Source organism: Prionailurus bengalensis, chromosome C1 (assembly GCF_016509475.1).
Source record: "Prionailurus bengalensis isolate Pbe53 chromosome C1, Fcat_Pben_1.1_paternal_pri, whole genome shotgun sequence".
Classification (NCBI taxonomy): domain Eukaryota; kingdom Metazoa; phylum Chordata; class Mammalia; order Carnivora; family Felidae; genus Prionailurus; species Prionailurus bengalensis.
The window spans coordinates 143,733,018-143,750,976 of NC_057345.1; the positions used below are offsets into that span (position 1 = coordinate 143,733,018).

Below are 17,959 nucleotides of genomic sequence, written 5' to 3' on the forward strand. Positions count from 1 at the left end.
AGAGCATTGCTGAAATAATGTGAAATTGACCATCAAATACCAAAGCAAGACAATCCTTTCTGATACAAAGTTGGCTGAAGAGAAGAGCCTGGGTTGGGCTGGAGCCAGTGCAAATCTGCAAGCAATCCGAGTAGTTTGCTGTTTAGGATACTATAGGCATGTTGAAAGATTCTTACATTTCTTTCATCTTTAGCATCTGAAGTTTCCCTTTGTCTACCACCTATTGTGTGAGACTTTGTGAAAGCTTTGGCTCGAGCAGCAGAAAAATTCATGGCGGCTCATTTTCTGGTTGCATACAACCATTTTTTGGCTTCTCCTTATATGGAATGAAGCCACGCACCAGGGCTTTGACCTATCTTGACTGTCCTGAAAACCCGAACTTGAACTGGACTCTTCATTATGGAAACTAACTGGCTTGACCTCATTTGATTGGAAAGTCTTTTGAAGAATTACTCAGTAATGTGAAAATCACCAATTATTACAGTGAGGAATTCTTGGAATGCAGTGTGCTATATAAGGTATTCATAGATTTTATTGCCCTTTATTGAGGTACCATAATAGAAGAATAATTGGGTGTCCATTGTCTTATGGAAAAAGAGATCTTGGTTCAGATTTTTGCTGTGCTCTTGATTAGTTATTAAATAAGTTATTTAGATAAGTTGCATAAGCTCTTTGTACTTACTCTGTGACCTAAGTTAACTTCTTATCTATAAAATGAGGATATTATTTACCAATATGAATGTTGTAAGGTTAAATGAGATAACTTATGGAAGACCTAATATAGGCTCTAATACATAATAGTTACTCAAAATATGATAGCTATTATTGTTAGGCTTATTGAAAATAATGTTTAATAATAATTCAATAATATTATTTTACCTCTAAGGAATTCCATGCAGAGATTGTTACTTTCTCTGTCTAAAATGACCCTGACACCTAGGAAATTGTGATTCCCAGAAATTAAAAGGAAGAATTACATTTAAAATCTACTTGTCTTGTAAAGGTTATTCTTGGCACATGCTTGTATTTTAAGCCTAAAGTCTGAGACTTTGCTGAGATAACATTCCAAGGTACAGCTTTGTCCAGCAAAGGGTTTGTTCTGAGGTGTGATATAAGCCTAAAACTGTATAAATGGAAGCAATCTTCTGAGAAAGAAAATTAATTTTCTTTGAGCCAAATTGAAGTAAGAATTGGACTAGAAGTAATCTTATTCACTTACTCTTAGGAACTATAGTAATAGAGAAAAATTGGATTATGACTTATCCAAGCCCTTGAAATGACTTGAAATACCCTTGAAAGGAGCCAAGTACCGTGAGAACACTTTGGCTATGCAGTGTGAGTAGGCAGAGATATCTGTGGTGGTATTTTGGATGTCAGGGTGATAAGATTCAGGTGGTGGTCGTGGTGGTGAGCTGGGTAGGTTTATGGGCTTTATTCCTGGTACTGAGGTATAGGTTCTGTCTCTTTGCAGGTACTTTATTGTAACAAAACTCTCCATTAAGAGAGAAAATTACTTTTCATCCTGAGTGCAAGAACATAGATGTTCTGAAAGATGCTCATTTCACTTTATCTCATTGGAGCTGCAAGAATGGGCATGCAGTCGTGGGAGGAATGTGTCAGTTGGCAGGGAGAAGATTTGTGGAAAGGGGAAGGAGCCCAGAAACTGCTCAGTGAAGGTCTTTTCTCCTGCAATTCCCAGAATCTTGGTGAACAGGGTCTGGCTGGGCCAGGCCAGTGAAAAGAGAGAGAAGAAGAACTAAGGCTTTTAACAGGTGTACAGTTGATTTGGGGTGTGTGTATATATCAAACTGTGCTATGATTAATTCATTTTTAAGTGTTGATTCTTAGAAATCCTAAAGATTATGATCTTGTCATTTATTAAATATGTTCATTGTGTTATTTCTTTTCTTTTCTTTCTTTTTTTTTTTTTGTGTGTATGTTTATTTTTGAGAGAGAGTGGCAGAGCACAAGTGGGGGAGGGGCAGAGAGAGGAGACACAGAATCTGAGGCAGCCTTCAGGCTCTGAGTTGTCAGCCCAGAGCCCGATGCGGGGCTTGAACCCATGAACTGTGAGATCATGACCTAAGCTGAAGTTGGATGCTTAACCGACTGAGCCACCCAGGCACCCCATCATTGTGTTATTTCTTACAAAAATCTTTTTATTATTGCCCTTTACCTCTGAGCCCCTGTTTATAGATGAGGAAAGTTAGAGTCAGTTACTAATTGTCTTGCTTCAGTCCACACAATTGAGAAGCACTGCAATTTGAACCTTGATATGTCCAAACATAAAGTCCATTATCTGAACCAGCGGTTTTTAAATTTTTTTGATTTCAGGATTCCTTTGCTCTGAAATTATTTTGAACCTTAATACGCTTTTGTTTGTGTGGGTTTTATCTCTTAATGTTTACCATATTGGAAATTTAACTGATGAATTTTCACTTTGCTTATTTAATAAAATTTAATTTTTATTTTAAAGTAAATATTTAATAAATACAAAGTCGTAAATACAAAATAATAAACATAGCACAAACAAGATATTTTGTGAGAAAGATCTATTTTCCAAAGCAACAAGAAAAAAATAGTAACAGGAATGGCATTGATTTACATTTTTATAAATTTCTTTAATGTCTGATTAATAGAAGGCAGCTGGATTCTGACTTTTTTGTCTGCATTTGATTTGTGGTAATATGTTGTATATGTATGTGAAGATGTACATGAAGAAAAACCGGCCTTACACACACATATGCACTTGAAAAAAGGAGTTTTAAATAACCTGCAGATAATTGTGGATATTCTTCTTTCATAGTATACCATCCTTCAATGAATGAGTGGTAATTTCTTTGTAGAATCTGAAAGAATATCAATGGGTTTTTGTACTTGGTTAAACTAAAATTCACTGTGGGTTTTTTTTTTTTTTTTAATGTTTATTTTGAAAGAGATAGCACGAGCTGGGGAGGGGTGAAGAGAGAGGGAGAAGGATCTGAAGTGGGCTTTGCGCTGACAGCAGTGAGTCTGGTGTGGGTCTTGAACTCAGGAACTGTGAGATCATGACCAGAGCCAAAGTCAGACCGTCAACCGACTCAGCCACCCAGGTGACCCCACTGTTCTGTCTTGAAAATTGAATGGGTCGTTCCACCCAGGCATAATTAGGGTAACATCATGAATTGGTTATTTGGAAAATATGGTTTCACTGAGTTTTTTCTGATCTCTCAAAGATCGAGACATTTTATTCTACAATATGAAAACATTCACATTCATTAATAATTATCAGTGTAATCTGAATATACTTTAAGGATTGGGGAGTTGTCAAGTTTGTGGTGGGGAATACAAGTGTTCCAGAATTTTTAGTTTTTGTTTGAAACCTCATATTTTATAATGGACAACAAATCCTCTCAGTTGTTTTCCTTGAAACGATACGCTCACTTCATTCACTTTTGAGAAAATGTCTGCCAAATACCCAAGACAGAATAACTGTATTTGTTAGTCATTTTATGTTTCATGTAAAAAAAATAAATAAATAAAAAATAAAGAACAACAAAGAAACCCAACAGCAACTTGTTCAGTTGGTGTCTCAAAAAACTGCACAAGTGCTTTTCCTGGAGTCAGCCGTGGCACTTGAGGAAAGTAGGGGAGAGAGGTTTATGTGGGCTTTCCATTTTGTTAGATAGAAAATTAAAAAGATACAAACTCATGGCACAAGCTTTAATAAAATCAGTTTTTTTTTTTTTTTTATTGCTTCCTTAAGGACAGTTTAAAGTGAAGCTGACTTTTTTCTCTCCCAAGTGCTCTGGGTGAAGAACACTAAATAGGTATATTTTCTGCCAGTCGCAGTTTTCTCCACCATTTATTTTGTACCATCAGTGTGGGTGTCAGCACTGTGGCAAGCAATTACTATCTTAATATTTTTGTGAAACCAGTTTTAACTTCCCAAACCCCTCAGAGGGTCTCAGGGACCCCTAGTGATGTGTGGGCTGCACTAAGAACCAGTTTGTGACACTGTCTTGAAGAATAGATTTGGCAGCTGATGGTTTATCTGAGTGATGCTTACCTTTTCTCTTGCTGCTTGTGATTTTTTTGCATGATTTTTCCTCAACTGCAGTTTCCGCCATGTATTAGGAGCACCTCCAAAAGGACACTGGCAAAGGGAATTCACCACTGTCCCTTATCTTGTGATCTTGGGTCTGCTTTGTTTAATCTTAGAAATTTGGAGCCAAAAAGGTCCCTTGAGACTTCACTTTCTAGATCAGAACAATGAGTTTCTAAAGTTGGCCGGGTTCAGGGGTGGGGTGAGGAGAGTGGAAGCAGAGAGAAACGAGCAACTCTGAAACAACTTGAACCTGTCTATGATAAAACAGTAACTGTTGACATCTGCACATAGATTCCTTCCTTGAGTAAGAGTTTTTTTCAGAGCTCTTTTTCCTTATCATGGTCTCTTCCAGCTCCTCAGCAGCTGATTTGGAATTTGCCTAATTCAAATTTACAACATATGGTAATTACACTGAATCTGTGGGGGTACTCAGTGATGCATGCTATCAGAGTCAGAAATAATTCTTGTTTCCAGAACCTATAATCATCCAATTTGAAACGGTGTGCATGTTGGCAACATGTAAAACAAAACAAAAAAAACTATATAATATGCACAGAAGTGAAAAATGGAAATAATTTTTTAGAGGAACCCTAAATTTATGATATGTCATTGCAGGATCATGTATGTGAATCTGCACAGTAGGGCTTCCATTTTTTTTATGCCTTTAAGTTAAAGATAATGCTTTGAAATTTGCCCAGTTTTCATCTTTACCCATTTTGTTTGTATACTGTTTCCCCTCAGAAGTTCACTCTCACCTCTGTTCTCTCCTCCACAGTATATCCCAAGTGTAGAGGGGCTAGGAATTGATAAGAGAGGGGAAAAAGTGAAGACTGTTTTGTTTTTTTTCCCCCTGTAAATGCATAGCCTTTTTGCTGAAATGGCTTGGCTAACCTTGGATCGTTTGGCAAAGAGGATAAGGAGGTCAACCATGGTGGATTTAAAAAGTTTTTTTTTAAAATTATTATTAAGTTTATTTATTTTGAGAGAGAACGTGTATGTGTACGTACAAGCAGGGGGAGGGGCAGAGACAAGGAGAGACAGAATCCCAAGCAGGTTCCACATCATCATCGCAGAACCTGATGCAGGGCTTGAACTCATGAACTGTGGGATCATGACCTGAGCCAAGATCAAGTCAGATGCTTAACCAGCTGTGCCACCCAGGTCCCCCCACTGTGGTAGATTTTTATCTTACTCTTCCCTAAATCACCTAGGGGTGTCTGGGCCAGATCAAAGACCCAGGAAAGATCTCAGGGTTTAGAAAAAGAGATTAACCTCATGAAATTAAACCTCTCAGAGGCAGGAATTGTTACACTCTAGCCGACTTGTTAGGAACTGTGCAGTTTGTTCCTGCCTTTCACTGTGAAAATTGTTTTTAAGGCACTTATACTCAAAATCAGCAACTGGGGCTGGAGGCATCCATAATAGCATTGGATTCAAGAAAGAGAAGCTAGCTAAATAGTCTTTATCCCTGCATGAAAATCCCTGCATGAAATATTAGTACTTTGAGTCAAGAGAATTGTGGCTCCTGCCGTGTGTGGCTCCCTCCCTCCCTCCCTCCCTCCCTCCCTCCCTCCCTCCCTCCCTCCCCTCCCTCCTTCTCTCCCTCCCTTCCCTCCCTCCCTCCCTCCCTCCCTCCCTCCCTCCCTCCCTCCCTCCCTCTATTTTATTTAAACATTTTCTTATCTGTGAGTCATTTGCCTCCCATTTAGTTTGTGGCTAAAATCCCTGAGTTGGAAGTGCTGGTGGTTAAGGCAGTGATAGGTCCACAGGGTGTCCTGGACCATCTCTACTCTTTAGAGGCTATGTCTAGAAAATCAACCAGAAGGAACTACAATAGTTGTTGTTCTCAGCTCCTACACTGGAGTGTTTTTATAAGCCACTGAGATAGAAAGTGTAGAATTGAGATTGCTCTGTATCATCTGGAGTGTATGGTGACTCTTCATTCTAAAATGAAGACCTCCGTGCCCAGCCCCAGGGATTCCTGCTGCATGCCTGCCATTGAGGGCCAGTTTCAATCACCCAGCCAGAGCTCACAGGCCAGGCCACTGGAGAGGCCTCGGAGAAGCTAAGAGGCTTGAGTTTCCAGAGCAGCTAGTCAGCGGATTTCCATAGTGACTGCCAGCCTTGCTTTAGTGTCCTACCATTTATAAAAAGAAAATTTATTTACTATTTCTAGGCTTCTAATTATTTGCACTTAAAAATGTACAGTGCCTCCTGAGATCTAGCTGTAAAGGGAGAATAATTAAAATAAATCAACTGAAAGTATCCAGAGGCAGAAGCCAGGAGACGCTGTATGTGGTGGTTTTGAAGCCTGACAGGTGGCCAGCTCTTTGAGTTTTTGTCAGCTCTTTTTTTTTTTTTTTAAACGTTTATTTATTTTTGAGACAGAGAGAGACAGAGCATGAACGGGGGAGGGGCAGAGAGAGAGGGAGACACAGAATCGGAAGCAGGCTCCAGGCTCTGAGCTGTCAGCCCAGAGCCCGACGCGAGGCTCGAACTCACGGACCGCAAGATCGTGACCTGAGCTGAAGTTGGACACTTAACTGACTGAGCCACCCAGGCGCCCCTTGTCAGCTCTTAAGAGACCCAATGGGTGGTGTTCCTTTACTTTCCTCTCTAGGTATCTTTTTGATATTATTTGCTTATATGTGGCTGTGTTAGGTGCATACATTTTGTGATAGCCTGCCAGAGACACTTGGGAGAAAATACGAGATAAGCTGCCTGCTTTTCCTACCTTGCTGCCTCCGGGGGCTACCTGCAGACCTGAGTTTGCATCATGGAGATGAGAGGAATACAACAAAGAATGAGCTTGAGGATAAAGGAAAAAGGCCCCAAACAGAATTTAAAAACAGGCATCCTGAGTCCATCAGATTTTTTTTTTCTTCAGTCAAGACGAAGATATTAAGGGATTTTTCATCCTTAACAATACCCGTATGATTGTCGGTCCTGTTGTTATAACAGCTTTCGAAACTAGCTTCTAGAGTAGCAATCGTGTCCAGAGCTGGTGGGCCTGTTTTTTGCTTGGTGTTTTTGGAGGAAGGAAACCAGTTTTGGAACGCATGTGGGTGATGTACCTCAAGTCCCATTTCTGTGATAGTAGCAGACTTTTTTACTTACTTGTCAGTACCTAGTGAAGGCTTATTAATCAGGTATCATGCATTCTTTGAAGATGAATGCCCTGGAGGAAATCCGTGGTAGCAAGTGTTTATCCTCAGTGCCTGAAGGTTCTGTTTGACCACTCTGCTTCATCTCTAGGAGTTATGGCAAAGTGCAAATAAAAATCAGTAAAAATTCTCACTGAACTGCATTCGAACCCCCCATTTAAATGCAAGGTGATACTATTTAAAATGAATTAAAGAAAAACATGATCTGTCATGTCTTGGCTTTGATGATGGTATGCGGCGCCTGCAAGTTTTTAAGAGGTTTTAACATTCATGGAAAAAATTAAGCAAATCATTAACCCTATTGAATTTCCAGAAGCCCCTAAATGCTGGTTTCTCATTGGCTAGTTCAGTGTTTTCTGTGGCCTAGTGTGCCAAGAAGGACTTGAATGTGGATTTGGAATCATGCCTGAACTTCACTGCTTATGTCGTCACGTTCCTAGCTTGCCGCGTTCCCTGTGTAGTCTTGGCTCCTTTAACAAGCAGGCTGTGGGTCAGTTGTGGTGGAAAAAAATACACTTAGCAGGTTCCTTTTTTAGAACACTTCCTACAGGTCACCTCAAGTCTCCTAAGCAGTAAAATGCAAGGGAGGCACATGTATACCTTTTGCCCCCTTTTCTTGCACGTTGAAATGCTGTGGTTTTTAAGGTTACCATATTGAAAAGTACCTACTTGGCGTGATGGAGTCTAGGTCTGCCTCCGTTATTTCCTTGAAGTGAAAGTTTCTGGTGGAACAGTAACTGTGTTCACTGGGCTTTCTCATGGCAGACCATGTGATGAACCTCTGTGATAATTGTTTTTATTTTTAACAGATGGGTCAGAGAGTTTCTGAATGAAGAAAACAGGGGTCTTGATGTTCTAGTGGAATATCTATCATTTGCGCAGTACGCGGTCACGTAAGTAAAACTTGGCTTTTGGCTTTTGAATTTCATGTGGTCACAGAAGATGCAAGAGAGTGGTAAAATTACATACCGCATTGACGGGGAGAAACCCAGCAGCAGATGTGGTAAGGTTTAAGGAGGTTTGTTTCTACTCAAGTAGCTAAAAGCAAATCACGTAATTGTTACTAGAAATGCTTTCAAGGCAGAAGTAAAACGGGGGAATCAAAATCACCCTTGGAGGAGTCCTTATTTTTAAAAGAGGTAACTTTCTTCAGTGCTCAAGTTACATTACGTCCATATGGCAGAATACCCTAGCAGATACTGAAAGAGGTATGTGATACACTGTTGAGTGAATAACACATGACACAGAAGACTGACTTTCTTTTTATTAGAAAACAAAACAAAAATATATACATTTGTACATGCTAGCAAATGTGGAGAAAATAATTGTAGATGGGGATACCAAATCTACTGGGACTGAGGGGAGGAGTAAACAGAGGCTTTGCTTTTTTACTTGATGGGTATTGGTGTTGCTTTGACCTCGCCTTCCTAAGGTGAGGGAGGAGAAAATTGGGGCAGAGCAGGAAAAAAAAATCAACGTATTTAACCTTGTTTTTTGTTAATTCATAAAATTTTCCCATTTGCGAGGCTTCTGGAAGGATTTACAACAGGAATGAGAAATGTACATTTGGATGAGACATTTTCTTCTCCACATTCCCTCCTTTAGTCAAAAAAAAGCAAAAAGATTGCAGTATCCACCGATAGACTCTCTCACACACACAGATTGAGGAAGTAATACTTAATAATTGTATTTACAATTTGTTTGGAAGACATTTTGACTTGGGTGATAGTGTTTTCCCCTCTCTCCATGCTGCCTTTAAAAGCAGTAACTTGTTTTTTTATATCGCATCATTCCAAAGAAGTCCTAAGACTGAACCAGCTGTTATCTTAGAACCCTCAGCACTTCCTTGAGAATGCTTGAGGAGAAAGCTGTAATTACTCCTACCTAACAATGCAGAAATGACAGTATTAACTGAGACTAGCTTAATCAGTTTCAGGTTTGATAATTCTGGTGTATGATGTGAAGTAGAGTAAGAGACACCGATGGACAAGTTCTTAGCTTTTTAAGAAGTTGTCCTCTGAGGTATAACCCCACTTTTTATAGCCTATTCTTCCAAAGGGGGTTTCTTGTCTATGTCCATCATGTCAGAAACTGCTAACCTCTTTTTCACTTTATATTCTGTGACAAACACGATAATACTACCCTGCTGCATTGTTTAAAATCTGAAGGAATGGTTATGGAATCGAGGAAAAGCTAAGAAATTTCAGTGGAAATTTCAGTGGAAAAGGATGGCACGCTATGTATGAAATGTTTGCTGTGACTAACCCTTTACCTATATCACGATAGAGCCTGTGAACCAGTTTTCCCAAATGTACCCTCACTTAGGACCAGCAGGAAAAGGAGGTGCTACCACGAGGGGATCCTAGTTGTGGCATAAGATCAAACCCAGCAAAAGATCAGAACTCAGAGCTGTGGTTTCCTAATCTCATTTTTTTGGCGTTGCCTTTACATTCTCTGCTTGCTAGGTTTGGTTTGCTTTTGCCTTGTTTAGATAAGTTTTATATAAATACATAACTTACGTTCTTTCTTGAAACTAATGGGCTGAAAAGTTCCTTACTGTTCCTTGGCTTGTGACAGTTTCCTAGCCCAGGTAATGTGAACCAACAGGTTCATGTTCCATCCCTAAATAGGATGCTTAACTAAGGTGTGTGTTTCCTAATTCTGCTCTGTAAGGGGGGTGGGAAGGGTGAGCTGAGAGGAGTGGGAAGCTATGGAACAGCTGACCAGTGACTTGGGGGTTGCAGAGTGACTTTGCAAGAGTAACAGTGACACGGGTGATCTTGGGGTGCCCCCCTCAGCTTACCTTCTCCAGTATCAGTTGTAGACTTCTATTTTTAGTTCTTAAGGATTTGATTACTCAATCCCACCTCTTTTCTGTTCAGCTCTGCTTCCTGCATCCAAAAGCATGACAAAATGACCAGATCCATTCACTAATGATACATCAGTGGCTCATCCGAGTTTGCAGATGACAATTCTGACGGAATTCTAACAGAATAACTTTATTTTGGCCATCGTACTTTTATAAAAAGTCAAACTTTTTGACAAAAGTCCTACTGGTTTTTTCTGATATGTATTGTTACTGTCTCTTCTGCAATAGCCTCTCAAATCTTCCATGTGATATTAAGTATAGCTGCCTTCTGTTTATTCTCTGATCAGGTGTTGCTGGGTGGAACTATGGGTAGAAACACTTGATGAAGTATTTTGTTGAGAAAGGAGAGCTACTAACTTTGGGAGGAGAAAATGCATACAACACAAAGGCCTGGCTGTTTAAAAATTTTGTTCCTAAAATTATGCAAAAATGAGCAACTTAACTCTCCATTTATTCTAACATGGTTAACATGAGTAATAACCTCAAAAAATGTCAGAGAGAAACAACAGTCCTACTTTAAAGAGCACCACATTGGGAAGAGATTCCAAAATCAAAGCAAATCCATAACTTTGCAAGTAATGTATCACATATGGTTGGAAAAGTACACTTGCCAACACACTAGGAGAAAATGCTCAGTGAAAATTGATGGGTAGGAATAAATTAGTCTAAGCCTACATATTGACTTGTTAAAGCAAAATGAAGACAGCTGTAAGATCTTTCCTTCCCCTTCCCCCATAGCAGTGTTAGCAGTTGGTAAATTAGTAAGCCTTGTAGTAAAATACAGATAACACATTACTATTTATTTCTGCGCTGTTGTTCAACTATTTTTTTTGCCTTGCCCAGTATTTGTCATTTTGTATTCTGCAAGTGAACACTGAGTCCATGAAAATTCTTTTATGTTTCTTTTTCAGTTTTCTTTGTTTGCAAAGACTACCCATTGTAAGGTGCAAATGTATACTAGGAAGGAGCATGTTATGCACATCCCTGCATTTGTGTGACTGTGAACTTTTAAGGCTTCAGTGGCATTTCTCTTTTGTTTTAGTTTTGATTTTGAAAGCGTGGAAAGCACTGTGGAGAGCTCGGTGGACAAATCAAAGCCCTGGAGTAGGTCCATCGAGGATCTACACAGAGGAAGCAACCTGCCCTCCCCGGTGGGCAACAGTGTATCCCGCTCAGGAAGGCATTCTGCACTGCGGTGAGTTCCTTTAATCAGGAGGGAGGCATTGTGATAGGATATGCGGGGACAGCAGAGTTCCTGGCTTCTGGTGATGATCCTGGGCTACAGATTGCTGTAACTTCTCACGCAACCCTTGGATTTCTGTTGATGCAAAGGAAAGTTTCTTCAGGAGTTTATGGGAGCATCAGTGGGACAATATTCTGTAGCTTTAAATAGATTTCTGGGAACACCACACCTGCACTCAGCACAGAAAGTTCTGCCAAATGATGGAATGCAGTAGACTCCATCGGCAGCTTAAGTTTTCAAAACCAGGGAGATGCTGACTTTGTGATTTAGGCTGTGTGTTCTGGGTAGAGGCAGCACCTCTTGAGATTTGGGGTTCTCAAGAATTCCTTGTTGGCTCTTCATACTCTTCTCCCCTCCCTTCTTCCATTGGTAGCTCAGGTGTGTGCTCTGTGGGACGTGTTCTTAGTCCTAGGTGCACAATGCTGTAGTGTCCTTTTTATTAATGAAATGCCTTTAAGCAGTGCTTCTTTGGTTAGGTGTGCTCAGTTGTCAACCTTCTGTTTCCTCCTAAGAATTTGTTCTCTAGTCTTTCATGGTTGAAATACCACCATGTAAGGAAGGATGGGTGCTGATCATCTCTACTGCTAACGGCTGGAATGTCACTGCGATTGATTATTCACTCATTTCCACATTCATTCACTGAAAAATATTTTTGAGCTTCTATAATTTGCCAGGCACTGTAGTTAGAGTTAAGGTACACGGATGGATAAATCAGAACCCTGTCTGTCAAGATGAAGATGACATCTAGAGCAAGTTCTTAAAGGTTGCTGTTTTGCAGAAGTTTAATAAAATTTTTTATTAATAAATGCCTCATTCCCAAATGTTGCTTATTCTTTGCAGCTTGAAAAATTTATGTCACTTATTTCAGACTTGATCTGGCAAGCGGATGTTGTTCCTGTCCATGTTTAAGATCCCCATGGATATTGGGTCATTGGTGGTGAGGTCCCATGTGTCAAGTTGTAAATCAGTGAAAATGTGGCTTTCAGACTTTTCGTAACTGGTAGCCTTTTATTTACCTTTTGTCCCTTTGACTTAGGTTTTGGTCATAGAAAGTTAATATCTCAGTAATAAAGTTCAGTTTTGCTGAAGGATTTGACGTTTGAATGAGATGCTTCCAATCAACCATTCAGATTTTCCACGTTTGAAGATGCCAAAAATAATAATGGGTTTTGAATGGTTCAATAATAATGAAGAGCAGTGTTTCAGTTCGTCTCGTGGTATTTGCAATAGGCCAAGAGCTATATAACTTGCTAGTCTACGTCAACTTTACATGTGGACAAGGCTGATTTGGAAGTTGAAGAAAGGCCAGTCATGCCTGAGGAATTCCCTAATGACCTTGGTACAGGAATGGAAATTCTTACCATTAGTGTAGATATAATTATGTGTAAGGAATTTAATTGACAAAAGTACATTTTAATTCACTTTTTTATCATTTCCTACTTGGAATGTATCATATATTGGCTAGGTACCACCTTCACAGGATTCATTTTTCTGATTAATAATTCATTATGCCTAATTTTGAATTATTAAAGACTGTTCATTGAGAACACATTGTTTCTAGAAGAGTGGAAGAATCAGGAAAATACGGGAGTATTTTAGGTATAAGGAGAATGGTAGTCCTGGACCCTGGAAGGCATTGTTTGACAGTTGGCTCAAGGTAGATCCTGTTAGAATTCATTTTAAATTGGAAAAAAGTGGACCAAAAGTATAGATAGACATGATGGAAATGCTGTTCTGGGAAAGTCAGCAAGTATATGACATGGATGGTTGGCAGATGCGCTAGAAGATGACCAATTAAGAAACCAATATCACATTCTTCTGTCTTGTGTTTGAACAGTTTTAAACTGAGGAATGGAACATTTGAATTTCCTTTGATTCTTCCTTCGTGGGTTCTAGTAACTCCAGAAAATCAAGGTGGCAGTAACTTTTATGCTGCTCATTGACCTGAAGCGTAGACTTTTTTTTTTTTAACGTTTATTTTTATTTTAGACTTTTGTTTTTGAACAATGTATATCAATGATACTCCAGCTCTTGTGGTTCATGGATTTGTGCCTGGATTCTAATTCTGTATTTGGTCATTTGATAGCATCTGTGACTTAAAAAACAAAACAAAACAGCAATCAGAAGTACAGGCATATGGTACATGTTGCTTTTCATATACCCAAAGATTGTTTACATTTTTTTTCTTTTCCTCCTCCTTCTTCTCTCCCCTTTCTTTCTCTGCTCCCCACACTTCCTTCACTTTTTGGCTTTCTTTTTGTTGCCCTTCTTTTTCATTCTTCCATCTCATTTCTGATTGTCTTCTCGTCCTCTGCTTTGTCCTCTCTCATCCTCCTGTCTCCTCTCCCTCCGGTTCCATTCATGTCTTACACCACCACCAGATTGGTTTCTCTGCCTGAGTATCTTCAGTTCAAATGCCACCAGAGCTGCTCCTCTCCCTGTTGCCTCTGGAGCAGCTTCAGTTTACACACTGATGATGAGGCTTCAAACCGGAAAATCTCGTAAGTCACGGGTGGACATGACACTCATGAGAGCTCGTAGCGCATGGTGGCAGGGTATTTCGACCTATCCCCAGGTTATAATATGATAACCTCATGGCTTACTACCATCACCCTGTGCTGGAACAAAGTCCACTGCTTATTAAACTTTGGTGCACTCTGTTAGCATATTATGATTCCTCAATTTAAGAATCTGACCCTTTAACGTATATTGTGTTAATGTTACAGGTTTTTTGAAAAGAGTAGAAGGATATGAGTTCATGTACTGTAGCTTATTCTGGTAGCTTTGTTTGATAAGAGTGTCTTCTGTATCCAAATGCAGATTTTAGTTCCCTCATCTTAATCTCCAGATAAGAACGTTGATTGAATAGAAATCTGACCCTATATCACTTGGCAAAAGGGGTTCAACTTGGAAGAAGAAAGGGGATTTCACGAAATTGACATCATTTTATAAATGGGGCTTGATGAAAGAAAAAAGGAAAAACACTGTTTTTACACAAAATTTTAATGTTGATGGACACTCTCCTCTTTGTATTCAGTTTTTAACTATTTAAAATGGAAGATTAAAAATTTTAGGATATGACATTCACCTTGAGTTATATTAACTGTTAGGTTTTATCTTATCAATTTGTCAACTTGGCCAGTGGTAAAACATTGATATTGATGTGGTGGAAACCTGGGATTGTAAGCCTAGGGCCTAGTTTTCCTTCAGTTAAGATTTCTGTTAATGTGGCCATAGGTCTGGCTAAATTAAATGATGCTATATATGCACATGTGAGTACATGTTTGATTTTTGAAGACAAAGGTTGTATTAATTCAGATGTAAGAGAAAGTCATTTTTAATTTTTAAGAACAGTTACTTAGTGTCATTAGACTAAATAAGCAGTGACATAGTCAATAGCTGTTTGGATTACTTTTTTAATGTTTGTTTATTTTTTTTTAATTGTTTTTTTTCAACGTTTATTTATTTTTGGGACAGAGAGAGACAGAGCATGAATGGGGGAGGGGCAGAGAGAGAGGGAGACACAGAATCGGAAACAGGCTCCAGGCTCCGAGCCATCAGCCCAGAGCCTGACGCGGGGCTCGAACCCACGGACCGCGAGATTGTGACCTGGCTGAAGTCGGACGCTTAACCGACTGCGCCACCCAGGCGCCCCCATGTTTGTTTATTTTTGAGAGAGACAGACAGCATGAGCAGGGAAAGGGAAGAGAGAAAGAGGGAGAAACAGAATCCGAAGCAGGCTCCAGGCTCTGAGCTGTCAGCCCAGAGCCTGATGTGGGGCTCAAACTCACAAACTGTGAGATCATGACTTGAGCCAAAGTTAGACACTTAACTGACTTAGCCACCCAGGGGCCCCTCTGTTTTGAGTTTTAAAAGAAATGGGTAGAATTCTAAGAGCTTGGAAGAAGGGGCCAGATTTTAACTGGGACTTTCGGTGATGGCCAGAGTTGATCTTCAGGGTGAGGAGAGTGCTTCAGGTAGAAGTAAAGTGAAGAGGCATGAGATGAGCAAAAGTGTATATCTGAGATCTGGCATGTTTGGGAAAGAGGGAAGAACCTGTCCTTTGTGATGGAGGTAGAGGGCTATTTAATGGAGACATTGAGTCATAGACAAACAAAGCTGGAAAGGGTTTGTTAGCAACTGCCTTGTAGGTAACCCCGACTGACCCTTCCCATTGTGGTAAGGGAACCAAGATCCACATTTCCTCTAAGATGTTAACTTCCATAAATATTTCTTCCTAAGATCCCCCAGAACAAATTTCACATTTTTTCCTGAGATTATTATCAAAAGGAATGACATTTCCTGAGTAGTCATCAACTGAGTATTTACCATCTATTATCCTTAGTGGATTTACATGAAGAGCCGAAGAGTTCAAATTTAGATCGTTGTTGATAAACACTTTAGCACAGTTACCCCATTCCTGGCAGTGTTTTCCATGTCAGTAATTTAAAAAAAAAATTTTTTTTTCAACGTTTATTTATTTTTGGGACAGAGAGAGACAGAGCATGAACGGGGGAGGGGCAGAGAGAGAGGGAGACACAGAATCGGAAACAGGCTCCAGGCTCTGAGCCATCAGCCCAGAGCCTGACGCGGGGCTCGAACTCATGGACCGCGAGATCGTGACCTGGCTGAAGTCAGACGCTTAACTGACTGCGCCACCCAGGCGCCCCTCCATGTCAGTAATTTTTAAAAATATTTAACAATAGGCACAAAGGTAATGGATGACATTGATAGGATTTTTATTGGGGGGAAAAACATACTGAGTGTCTACCGTGTGCCAGGCACTGTTCTAAGGTCCTTCAGTGATTTACTGTTCACCATGGCTTTATGGGATAGTGATGACTCTTATCCCTGCAAAGAAGCTGAGGTCTCTAGTGGTTAAGCAACTTTCCTGAGATCAAACAGTGAGTATAGGAGGCGGGATGTGAAGTGAGCTGTCCTGACTCCAACTTTTTTTTTAATTTTTTTTTTTTTTAACATTTATTTATTTTTGAGACAGAGAGAGACAGAGCATGAACGGGGGAGGGGCAGAGAGAGAGGGAGACACAGAATCGGAAGCAGGCTCCAGGCTCTGAGCCATCAGCCCAGAGCCTGACGCGGGGCTCGAACTCACAGACTGCGAGATCGTGACCTGGCTGAAGTCGGACGCTTAACCGACTGAGCCACCCAGACGCCCCATGACTCCAACTTTTAAACCATGATATCCTGCCTATTTATTCACAGGATGATTTTTTTCTCCCTCAGTAAATAGTCTCTGTTATATCAGGGTGTCCACCTGTCTTTATGTCAGTTGTACCCTGCAGGAAGGGCTTTTGCTGATCCTTCTCAGAAAATGTGCCTTTTTCTACTTCATGCAAAGATGCCAGAGGAGCTACTGGAGACCCTCATCAGTATGCTGTCAACATAAATGATCAGTATAGCTTAGCTATTACAAACAAGTTACATAGAAACATGAAAAAGTAATTTCTAAACAAAGGACAAGAGTCAGACAAAAAGTTCTGCATTTATATGATTTCATTTTCGCCTACGTGCAGATGGGAAGGCATTGAAAAAGAGTTTATCAAATGAAAATAGTGACTGTTTTTCACCAAAGGCGAGATTATGAGTGAGCTTTTTTCAGATTTTTGTTTGTACGATGTTTTAGAACTGATGTAAAATACATGTAGTATATACCTATGAATCAGATGCCACCTAACAAAGAACCTTGAATTTTGGAGTTTGGGTTTTATCTGGTAGGCAGCAGAATGGGAAAACACATGAGGTAGTTGAACTTTTTGAGCGCGTAGGGTCTAGTGAATGTACTGGGTGTTGATTGGAGGAACAGATGGCTGATGCTTGGACCTCTAAAGGAGGTACCTGAGAACTTAGAACATAGAGCAAATGCCAAGTATGAAGATGTTCCAGAATTGACTTGGTGGTCAAAGTGGTAAAGAGAAAATTTTGTGTATGATTGATTAGAAGAGAAATAGAATCATTAGTAGAAACAGCAAAGTTGGAATCTGGAAGAGATCTCATATGTGGTTATTTGAACACTTTTTGTTGATGAGGCACTGAGCTAAGACCTTATTGTTCAAGGAGTTACCTAGTTCCTGCAGACCTATTTCCACGCATGGACCAATGGCCCATGTAGTTGATTCGGCTTTGTTGCAGTAAATACTTGTGTCCACAGCAGTATTCCTGATGTTATTTAAATATATGGGAACACCAACTCTGTACCAGTTTGCGTGAAAAGTAGGAGGTATTCTGGAAGAAGCTTTGAAGCTCTTACAAGTTCTTTTGTTTCAATAGTAGAGCTTTACCTTCAAATTTAATTGTTGGGGGAAGAAAATCATGTAACCTCTTAAACCATTATGGTATTAGATTTTATAAAAAATATCTCTTAATTGTATAATTAGAAGCTAAAGCAGTTTTTACCTTGATTCAGAACAAGAAGAACAGTGTTCTGTTCATTTTCTAGTTTATATAAATTAGGGATGTAATTTCTAAAATGATCGTTATTCTCTTTTCTCTTTCCTCTTCTGCCCTCAAGTTACACAAAATCAACTCAGATTTTTTTATAGTATTTTATAGTCTTCATTATTGAGAGTTGTAATCTG

At 39.7% G+C, this 17,959-nt stretch overlaps 1 protein-coding gene across 12 annotated transcripts in view; it reads left to right on the forward strand.

Annotated features, from left to right (window-relative positions):
- FMNL2 (formin like 2) overlaps positions 1-17,959 on the forward strand; it is a 311,215-nt gene that overhangs the window by 212,548 nt on the left and 80,708 nt on the right. For 11 of the 12 annotated variants that reach the window (XR_006296829.1, XM_043576720.1, XM_043576725.1 and 8 more), the window contains exons 5-6: positions 8,061-8,144; positions 11,163-11,315. Coding sequence is in view for 11 of the 12 variants with exons in the window: in XM_043576720.1 (XP_043432655.1) it covers positions 8,061-8,144; positions 11,163-11,315 (237 nt within the window). In the remaining variant the exon portion in view is untranslated. Of the gene's footprint in view, positions 1-8,060; positions 8,145-11,162; positions 11,316-13,452; positions 13,865-17,959 lie in introns of those variants that run through there. The other variant, XM_043576729.1, reaches the window with a different exon arrangement.